General features: G+C 39.2%; 5 protein-coding genes across 7 annotated transcripts; 4 read left to right on the forward strand and 1 right to left on the reverse strand.

Moving 5' to 3' along the window:
• Window positions 1-357: 357 nt before the first annotated feature.
• On the forward strand, window positions 358-1,183 carry LOC128252819 (uncharacterized). The gene has a single exon (XM_052980917.1). The coding sequence runs from the start codon at window positions 507-509 to the stop codon at window positions 1,089-1,091; it is 585 nt and encodes a 194-aa protein (XP_052836877.1). The 5' UTR covers window positions 358-506; the 3' UTR covers window positions 1,092-1,183.
• Window positions 1,115-1,729, reverse strand: LOC128252833 (28S ribosomal protein S18c, mitochondrial). The gene is made up of 2 exons (XM_052980942.1): window positions 1,626-1,729; window positions 1,115-1,570 (listed from the first exon to the last, which is right to left on the reverse strand). The coding sequence occupies exons 1-2, from the start codon at window positions 1,657-1,659 to the stop codon at window positions 1,182-1,184; spliced, it is 423 nt and encodes a 140-aa protein (XP_052836902.1). The 5' UTR covers window positions 1,660-1,729; the 3' UTR covers window positions 1,115-1,181.
• Window positions 1,730-1,775: 46 nt separating this feature from the next.
• On the forward strand, window positions 1,776-2,490 carry LOC128252850 (thyroid transcription factor 1-associated protein 26). Its single transcript, XM_052980981.1, has 2 exons — window positions 1,776-1,959; window positions 2,026-2,490. The coding sequence occupies exons 1-2, from the start codon at window positions 1,837-1,839 to the stop codon at window positions 2,257-2,259; spliced, it is 357 nt and encodes a 118-aa protein (XP_052836941.1). The 5' UTR covers window positions 1,776-1,836; the 3' UTR covers window positions 2,260-2,490.
• Window positions 2,491-2,602: 112 nt separating this feature from the next.
• On the forward strand, window positions 2,603-6,626 carry LOC128252760 (uncharacterized). Of its 2 annotated transcripts, XR_008267336.1 has the most exons (3): window positions 2,603-4,264; window positions 4,506-4,570; window positions 6,490-6,620. XR_008267336.1 is itself a non-coding variant. In XM_052980808.1 (2 exons), exon 1 carries the CDS (start codon window positions 3,124-3,126, stop codon window positions 4,237-4,239), a length of 1,116 nt encoding a protein of 371 aa, XP_052836768.1. In that variant the 5' UTR covers window positions 2,603-3,123; the 3' UTR covers window positions 4,240-4,264; window positions 6,490-6,626. The 2 variants fall into 2 exon arrangements, 1 of the variants encoding a protein (XP_052836768.1); XM_052980808.1 differs by lacking the exon at window positions 4,506-4,570 and having other exon boundaries at window positions 6,490-6,626.
• Window positions 6,627-6,628: 2 nt separating this feature from the next.
• Window positions 6,629-7,164, forward strand: LOC128252860 (uncharacterized). Of its 2 annotated transcripts, none has more exons than XM_052981010.1 (2): window positions 6,629-6,921; window positions 6,969-7,164. In XM_052981010.1, exons 1-2 carry the CDS (start codon window positions 6,774-6,776, stop codon window positions 7,028-7,030), a joined length of 210 nt encoding a protein of 69 aa, XP_052836970.1. In that variant the 5' UTR covers window positions 6,629-6,773; the 3' UTR covers window positions 7,031-7,164. The 2 variants fall into 2 exon arrangements, with proteins under 2 accessions (XP_052836970.1, XP_052836978.1); XM_052981018.1 differs by having other exon boundaries at window positions 6,982-7,164.
• The last annotated feature ends 2,589 nt before the right edge of the window (window positions 7,165-9,753 follow it).

Below are 9,753 nucleotides of genomic sequence, written 5' to 3' on the forward strand. Positions count from 1 at the left end.
TACATTTTAATGCAAGTCTAAATTTTGTTAGATATACTTTTTGTTCAATTTCTATTGAGTATATATTAAATGCAATTATTTATTTAAGTTTATCGCTTACTTTGCACAATAAGCTGACTTTTATTATTATTATACTTTTTATTGTGTTTAATTTACTTTATTACCTCTCAATAAAAAATATCTTATACGACATTGATTTGTGTTACAATGGTGTTCTTTAAATTTCCAATTTTTCTTAACCCCTTTGTTTGTACTTGTTAGAATTAATAATTCTAATAGTTTTCTTCAATAAATATTTAGAATTAACATTTTACATTTGATTTTGAATTGTCTACATTTAGTGCTGATTATTTACATAGTGGCGCCCCTGACGGCATATTTCAAATATGTCGATTTTTTTGTGTGCTATCGATAACGATAGCGCGAGTGGATAACAAGCTGTTTTCATTCCGGGTTTTTTTATGGGCATTTTAAAACAGGCATTTCTTCATATTTATGGAATTTAGATGCCCGGGGATGCAAATATCACGCCCCAGTCCGGGCGGAGACCGCGACTTGGAATTGGTAGGCGTGGTTGTCAATCCGCGCCTTTGATGAGACTCCAAAAAGCGGAATCTTCTGTAAATACACCCAAATATGAAAACGAAGAGACCCCGAAAACTTTGGCTTTATCACTGAGCGCCCGAAGGATAGGATTGTCTAAAAACCGAACAGAGTTGACCAAAAAGAAGTTGGAGTTTGCTGTGACGCAAGAATTCAAAGATGAGGAGCATCATAATGTGAAGAAATCGTCAAAAAAGGAAGCTATCAAGTCGAATAAAAGGAAGAAGGGTTCTCAAGAGGAATGCAATAAGGTGGAGGATAAAGTGAACCTGGACGAGAAACAGGATCTTAAGAAAAGTGAGCTGCAGGATAGTCCAAAAAGTAGCAAAATCACAGAGCTCAAGGGTGATATAGAAATCTGGCGCCAGGCGTTTATAGCTTCTGTGGACGATCTTCTAACGATGGTGGAGCCAGGACTCTCGAAAAATGACCTCCTCGCCCAACTGGGTATTCCCCTTAGCATGCTGCGCTACCTAGAGGAGGAATAACTTGAGTTAAACATAGTTTTCCATAAGATTTAACATTAAGAAACTGTATTTCCTTTCAACAAAGAAGGGAAACTCAAACTGAAAGACAAACTAGTACTTGTGTGGGCGCACGGGCCTCTCGGGATCAAAGAGCTTGGGGTCCTGCAGGAAATCGAGGTCCTTGTGATAGCCTGGCATCAGCAGACACTGCTGTGCCCGGAGGATGGCCTGCTCCACTTGCTCCTGCCGGCGCTTGCATAATCCGGTGATGTGACGCCCATAAATGCGGCCTGTGTACGGGGATTGGAATTGCGAAAGGAGCTTCACATTCTTGTAGTGCGGTTCGATGCTGTGCTTGCACAGGATGCACTGTTGGGGGTCCTTTTCATAAGGATTCGTTATGTCAATTGGAAGATCCGAATCGGCAGATTTAGGGGAAGCCGAATAAAAACGGCTGGTGGAGCCCAATTGCTGTCTGCCCACTAGGCTGACCAACGTGGCTTAAAAAGGCATATTTAGTACAATTTTAATGTGTATCCCGATTTTTTAACTCACCATTTTGCGCCAGAAATTTACCTAGTTTCAACATTTTTTATTTGTATGCCAAAAAACAACAGTCTTTGTTCAGTGTTGGTAAATGCTTGTATGTAACATGTGTTTGGCAATCGATATATCGATATCCTCCGCAGGTATCAAATTAGAGATGGGAAACCAATGTTTCTCCACCTTTATTGCTCTGCTGCCTTAAATTATTAAAAACACAAAAATGAAACCAAGATCCCAGAAAACTCAAGGAAAACCCAATGGAAGACCTAGCAAAGGTCCTGGCAAGGTGGCCCACAATCAAAAGCCGTATTTTAAAAACAAAAACCAGCAAAACCCAAAGACGGTAAGTGAATAATCGAAGTACATTTACTCAGTAGGTACACACACATGTTTTTCCCAATATTTTCAGGATAAGCCAAATAAACCCGAGATCCGTAACTTGAAACGCCAGGAGAAAGCTTCCCAGGAGGCGGCGGAAAGGGAGAAAGTTCGGGCAGAACGGGATGCACGAATAAAAGCCTATAAACACAAGCGCTTGGAGAAAACCAAGGCCATCAGCAAGAAAACCCAAAAAGGGCAGCCTTTAATGAAGGATCGGATGCAGTTGCTCCTGAAACAAATCGAGGAGATGAAGCGCCACTAAGTGAGTCAAAGGACAAATATACCACCCAATGAACACTTGCACATCCTCTGAGTAGGGATTATATCCCCATTGAACTCGGCAGAATCTAAACACCCCAAGAACCACTTTGACACTAAACTTAATATTGTTTCATTGGTTAAGAGGGGCTTTCCTTCAGGCGAACGAAGATTTGTTTATTTTTAGAGTAGGCTTACTTTATTCTTAATTTAAATAAATTGATTTCAAAAACTATTTTCGTTTGAAACAATTTAAAGGACCAAGCCCTAATAAATATTTTTTCAAAATTAATTCCAAAGAAATTTAATATTTTTGTGTAACTCAGTAGACCTATTTTTCAATGGTCACTTAGATGTCACGATTTTCTAATTTTATCGATAAACTGCAAGAAATTTAAGAGCCTGGCTGAATAAGACCATCATAACCTTACTGAATAGGGGGAAATACAAAGACTTAATTAGTTTAACCCATGCATATAATGGCCGTCAGCTGGGTGATGGACAGGGGGACCAACGCGTACCATTCAGGACCTAGTTCCCAAGTGGACGTGCCGTAACTGTCTGTACACCCGGAAGTGCGACTACACTCTCCACGTGAGGGCGGCTGGAAACAGGTCCTTCGGCAAGGTCATGTCTCTGCCGAGGAATGCTGGCGAATGGTAGTCGGGCGCAGAGAAGACAACTCTTGAAGATCACCCCAATCCAAGACGGAACAGCCGGCGTCGAAGGATGCGTGGCCGAGGGGGAGCTCGGTTCTTAGTGGGCGAACTCTGCGCACCTGTCGACACGCAGTTTCAATCCAGACTTCCTGCGGCACCTCGGGCTCTGGCGTGGGCGACCTCCTTTCCCGTGCACTCGTGGGAATCAAATGAATAGTTTTATAGTTTCAGAGTCAGATGCTGCTCCCAAAGCATCACCAATCCAGAATCCTGAAGTGGATTCGGGTCCAGGCTTTGTCAGGCTGAAAACCAAGCAGAAAAAATTACTGAGAAAGGCTCTTCGTGAAGGCATAACCAGGGCAAGGGCTTTAAGAATAGTACAAGCTACTCCTGTTGTTAGAGGACTTTTACCAGCTCCTTGTGGAATTAAAGAGATAGTAAACCCGACCAATAGGCCCAACTCTAGTTTAGATAAAAGTGTAAAACTCGGTTTTGCCTCGGAGTCTGATGGGACTCTCCTCACAACCGATCAAATGTCCAGGATAAAGGAGGCCATAATTGATGTCACCGTGGAGCACTCAGGTAGCGAAATGCCCCAGTTCGAAGCTTGTTTGGCTCGAAGAGGTTGGCTCATGGTTATCTGTGCCAACTTCTCCACAGCCCAGTGGCTCATAGGCAATTTATGTCACATCCAGACCAAAGTAGCCCTTCAACTCAAGCTAATGACAGAGGAGGAACTGCCGAGGAAAAATGTGATCCGTGGCTACTTTCCAGACAGCCTACCAACCACCAATAAAAAGGTCCTGGATATTATAGAGGCTCAAAATCCGGTGTCCACCAGGGAATGGAGGGTTATTAATAGGCTTATTCATGGAGAACTTTTGCTCCTTGTCATGGCAGTTGACAATGAATCGCAGAAGAAACTGGTGGAGCTAGATGGAATAATATCCTTCCGATTTGGGCGTTTAAAACTGAGTATGAAAGGATTGACAGATCGTAACAAATTGATAAAAGCAAAAGATAAAACACCAACCGAACGCCAAACCCCGGGGAAAGTTCCTTCAATCCAAAGTGGTGCGCCTGTAGTTGAAGAACCAGTAATGAGAAATTACAGTCCATGGAACTGCAATAATGGTCCATGGAACAATTGTAATGGCCCATGGAATCCCTACGATAATCAATGGATCCGATGGGATCATCCACCAAACTTCAGGTATGGTCCACCTAATCCCAGGGAGGGTCCTTCAAACTTTTTGGGACCTGCGTTTTGGACTGGAACAGATAGATGGCTGACCGGACGACCACCTTGGCATGGAGATAACTAATGAAAAAGGGTCCAATACAAATCATGTAAGTTCACTGGTAGAAAAAACGTAGTAAATTCCAATATTTTGTTCTCAATTTAAATTTAATTATTTTTTGGTTTGATTTTTATCCTATACGGTTTTTAGTTAGTTTTTGACTTTTTATTTATTTTTTTAATTTAGTTTAAGTTAACTGTGAATTCAATAGACACATTTAATTAATTTTACTTTAGCATTTTTTATCAGTGTATTTACAAATATTATCCACTAACGAGCTTTATTTTCAGGAATTTCATTTCAAAAAAGTTCAGCAGAGATCGGTAAATTTCTATTGAGATCTCGAGAAAAAGAGGTATTTAGAGTTTTTAATGAGTAGACATTTATACAGGACTCATTCAACTTCCACCAAATTCAATATTGATTCTAAGACTACGCACTACTTAAAATGATTTTGCTTACAGCATTTGATACAGTGACACTGGTTACACTAAAGGATTCAAAGTTTTAAGGAGAATTTAGGTCAAGACACATAAATACCGTAACACTGGTTACACAAATGGATCAAATTGACTTGGCTTACAGCATGTGGCACAATAACACTGGTTACATAAAAAGACATTCAAGGGTAACCATAATCAAAACTTTGTAAGTTAGAATCTCTTGGTTTGGAATTTATAGAATAATGGTTCTATATTCCCAATAGCTTAACGTGTTTTTATCATGTTTGCTTTCAGATGGTTTTTAAATTTTATTATTATACTATCATGTATTCAGGTTTTCCCACTGAAAAACTAAAATTTTATGCAATCAATTCTCTCTTCAAAGTGTCGCATATCATTATAATTTTTTAAAGAACGTTAGGATTGGAAGCTATACATAGTAAACTCATCCATAAATGGAATACCAAAATGATGATGATGGGGGAAATGTGTGCCTCTAAAATCAAGCTATACTGTGACACTTGAGCTCTCTTGGGTGTTTTGAATATTAACTTTTCCGTGCACGCTCCTCTGGATAATTAAATCTAATGCAACCTGTAATAAATTCGCTTGTCGCGCCTTTCCGGTCGTGCAAAACAACCCTTTTTTCGACGGCCGGCTATGCAAATTTTGGCGGCAAATTGGCCTGCTGCCATTCAGCCTTATCATCCTTAGCATCCTGAGTTCTGAATCCTGTACCTGCTGTACAGTCACCCTCGTAGATCCTCCGATTCCCTCGCGATTTGGCGAACAAAGCAATTTGCTGCTGCAGCCACGCGATTCAATTTTCGCCAAAATATTCAACATAATAGTAAAGTTTTATGCGAATTCCGTTGGCAGAACATCCGTTTCCGACTTGAAAAGGGGGGAAGACTTTTGCCACCTCCGCTCCAACTCCAACTCCATCCACCCTTCACTTCAGATTGACAATCAGCATGCGGTCTCATATCCGCTGGAAAAGCAAACAAAATCCGGCAAAACTTTCACTTATGCGATATTGGCAAACTATTGGGCTGCACAACCCGTTGACACAAATCGCACTAAATCAAAAATTATACTTTGCACAAATATAGCGAAAGGATGCCTCGCAGGAAGTCTCTGCGCCCTGTGGCCATAAATCTCATCTAGTCAAATATTGAATTACACCGGATGAGGGAGGGATTTGAAGGGAAGGGAAAGGGTTCTCCTGCAATTCGCAGATTCAATTTAGTGGGTCAGAAGGATATGGCACATCCACATCCCTTTCTTCGCCATATATGGTATAGCCTAGTGTGTGACATTTTTCCGGCCATTGCTTTGTTCTGTTTATTTAATAAAAATTTGAAGTTATGAGTGCTCAAAGGGTCGTTTATGCGTCGATAATGAATAGTTATGGCTGCTTCGAGGGGATCCGATTGTAATGCTTTGTTTGGGTCGCTTATAATGCAATTTATGCATGTTTATGTTCGAGTAGTTATGGAGTGTTTTGGGGTGACAATGGGTTAAGGGCTTACCATATTTTACTTTCCATTTTATTGAGGAAAACACGCCCGTTGATAGAATCCAATCCAATCCAATCTAATCCATAGGTGAGTTGAACAATTTCAAGACAACATATTTCATTGATTTCAGGTGGTTTCCCAGAAAGAACAACAATACCCACAAAAATACTGTGAAATATTTTCAGTTTGCCTGCTTTACCACAAAACAATATAAAATAAACATTTATATACAACAATAACAAGATGTTTTATTTATTAACTGAGTCCACTCATTAACCCTTCTTAAATGGTATTTGTATTTAAAATTTTAGCATTCCCCGTTGTTTTAATTCTACGACATCGCCTCAGTTTAATAATGACTTATGAATGATCATTGCAACGCCGGTTCAGCTGTTTTGGGTTTTTCATAGAGCTGCCGGGGTTCCCTTTTCGATTGAACGACTAGCTGAGCTATGACTATGGTAAAATCCAAGCTGATATGAGCCACACTGATGTCATGATAACGTACTTATTTAAGAGCCATTCCCGCCATAGCTTCAGTCGTAATTAAACTCTCTGCTCAACAACAATTCCATCGGACAATATTATTATCAGCATGAAATACTTCAAGTTCTACTGGCTACTCATCGTTGTGGTGCTCTTCATCTGTTCGCAAAACGCTGAGGCGGCCCCAAAACGAAAAGCCAAGCCAAAAATCCATCTTCCGAAACTTCCAAAAATTAACATAAATATTCATCATAATAGTAAGTATTAAATTGAGTTTCTGTATAGAAGATTAACCTAAAAATAGATTATATTTTCAGACATCCACATCGGATAGCGTTGGATTCAATTAAACAAGCTGTAGTGTAGTCGCTGTTACATTATTTTAGTTATATGTGTCGCCATTATATGGTCCCTTAAAAAATACTTAAGCTAACTTATTAAACAATACTCAACAAAACAATTGAAATAATAATCATGGTCGTTTCTATTATCAAAACATAGCTATATATTTATTTATTTGAATATTCTTTTTGATAAGAATGTTTTGATTGCTTCTTTTTAAGCTTAACCACTGTGTGTATTGCAAATTTAGATTGCCACTTTTTGTGTCTTTATCTGCATTCAGCTTTCCTTATATCTAGAGAACTAATTTAACTCTTCTTGTCCTGATATTTAAGTGCAAAACTTGTGCATAACTCACTGGCTTTCCAATCTTGTTAACGATTCGGTATGCTAATTAAATTCTTGCCAATGCAGGCAAGAAAAACAAGTGGCCCCAAAGGATGCGGGGGATTTTCACTTTCACTAGGCTGAGATAAGAAAAAATCTGCTTGGAAATTAACACCCGAACCGTAAAATGTTTCCCCAACAATTTCGACCTGATCCTGTGCGGAGGAAGGACCAACTTTTTGCTGTGAATTTATGGGCATTTTGGGCATGGAGATGGGGATGCAGTTGCTCTTATCTGGCTGAAATATTAACGGTTTAGGCTTAATTACAAATGGCGACGATGCCGGGGATTCCGAATTAACTGCGAGGTCCTTGAATTTTCCGGGGGATAAGGACATGGCAATGATGGGGCGGCGGCAGCCATTAGGGTAATTATTTACAACAATTTCAAATTTTACACATGAACAAGCCGAAGGACAATAAAAATGGCGCCACAAAATGTTTTGCATGCACTTTTCGTGTTTCGGGCGTTTGTTTGTTTCAGTTCGGTTCGGTTTTTGGCTTTGTTTTTCAAGTGCTGTTGGCTCATAAATTACGAAAGTGCGGGCTGTAAATCACGGAACTCCGCCTCATCACCCCTTTCTGTTTTATTTTGTTTTTCTCCCGGCGAATTGTCCTTGTAAATTTTGAAATTTTCAACAATTTTTACTTTTGTCGTACACGTGACCATAAAAATTGGCAGGGGGTAGTGTGAACTGAATCCTTTGAGTTCTGGCACATAAATTTCAATTAAAATTGAAAAGCCATGAAAAATAAAATCCCCCACAGGAGCGTAGTGATAACCATGAAAAGTTATTCGATGGGAGGCAATTTTAATTGTGGATAGCAGCAGGTGCAGGCATGCATGAAAGTGGTCCAGAAAATCAGGGGGACAGAGCCACCAGTATTTCAATTAAAACTCGAAAATATTTCCAATAATTGCAGAATAAGTGAAACTTTGTCAAGCACCCCCAGAAAAATGAACAAAAGGGTTTAAATGCCCTCGAGGAATTTCAGTAGAGTGAATAGTGAACACTCGTGGTGGATTTCACACTTCATCGATTGGGGAATACGAACTGGACATCCATCACTGTCTGTGAAATGAATCATTGCCTTTAGTAATCTTAAATTTTATTGACATTTATTAAGCACCTAATCTACATACTACTTTTCATTATTACTAAGGTAATTCGCCAAAAACATGAACGTTTTTAAACAAATTGTAGCTTAAACAAAATGTTTAAAAGTTGAAAGACAATAATTTAGAAAATATAGTTCAGTATACGTGTAAATAATTGATTTAATTGTTTTTTCATTCTACCGAAAGGTTGTTAATGTTTTTTTTAAGTATTATATTTTTCGTATTAGGTTTTTTTTTTCAATCTCCAAGGATCAAAATTTTTTTCAACTAAGTAAATATAAGTATTTAATCTCTAAGACTAAAAAGTGAAGAGAAAATTGTTAATTCAAAAAGGCTTAAGATTATAGTAAGCTCTGAAGTGGACAGAGGCTACTCAATGACATATTTCACACTTCAGCAGATCGCAAGTGAGACCCAGGACATCCATCATACTCTTGGCCAGGACTTTCACTTCCGATATTCATCTGCAATCAGCTTTAGACCGGCGACAAATGTCAAAACTATAAGCTGACACTAAACCATTGAGGCACTTCAGCAGCTAGCGGTAAACACTGAATAGGAAACATCAAATATAAACCCCAACCCCTAAAAAAATAAGACAAAGAGGGTGACTGGTCACCCCTGTCCCATCCAAAATTGCTCTTTAACTTGCAACAGCGAGCGGTTAACAAGCGACGCGTGCCACGTCCTGTTTTCACACGCAACCAGGCTCAAGTACAGTTGTCCTTATTAAACCATAGTTTTCTGGGGGCGGGACTGTACTCGTGTCATCGCTACATAACCTCACAATGAGCCATGACATAATTCACTTCCTGCCGCATCATCAGCAAGGGACATCCCCCAAATAACTTTGTTTAAAGTCGCATAACTCTCAAATTAAAGTGACCATGCGACAATTTTCAATTTCCACATTGTCCATAAATCAAATTGCGTTTACAATGATTTTGGCCAGAGGGCATCGGCGGTGGAAATTTTGGGGAGGGGGGTAACTTACATGGTTGAGGGTTCAAAGCGTCAGCACTAGTACCTTTTGATGGGTTTATTGAAAAACTGTCCTGAATTTGTTGTGTTCTACACTGTTTGAAAGGGGATAATAGTTTTGAGATGAACCAAGGACAATGAGGGGTGATTATTTTAAAATAATAATAAATACTTTTGTTTTGTTATTATGGGCTCTTATAAAACGGCATTACAAAATGTGAACGATCAATATAAATTTAATTGAGATTTAACCGTTATA

This window comes from Drosophila gunungcola, chromosome 3R, assembly GCF_025200985.1.
Source record: "Drosophila gunungcola strain Sukarami chromosome 3R, Dgunungcola_SK_2, whole genome shotgun sequence".
In the NCBI taxonomy this organism is placed as follows: Eukaryota; Metazoa; Arthropoda; class Insecta; order Diptera; family Drosophilidae; genus Drosophila; species Drosophila gunungcola.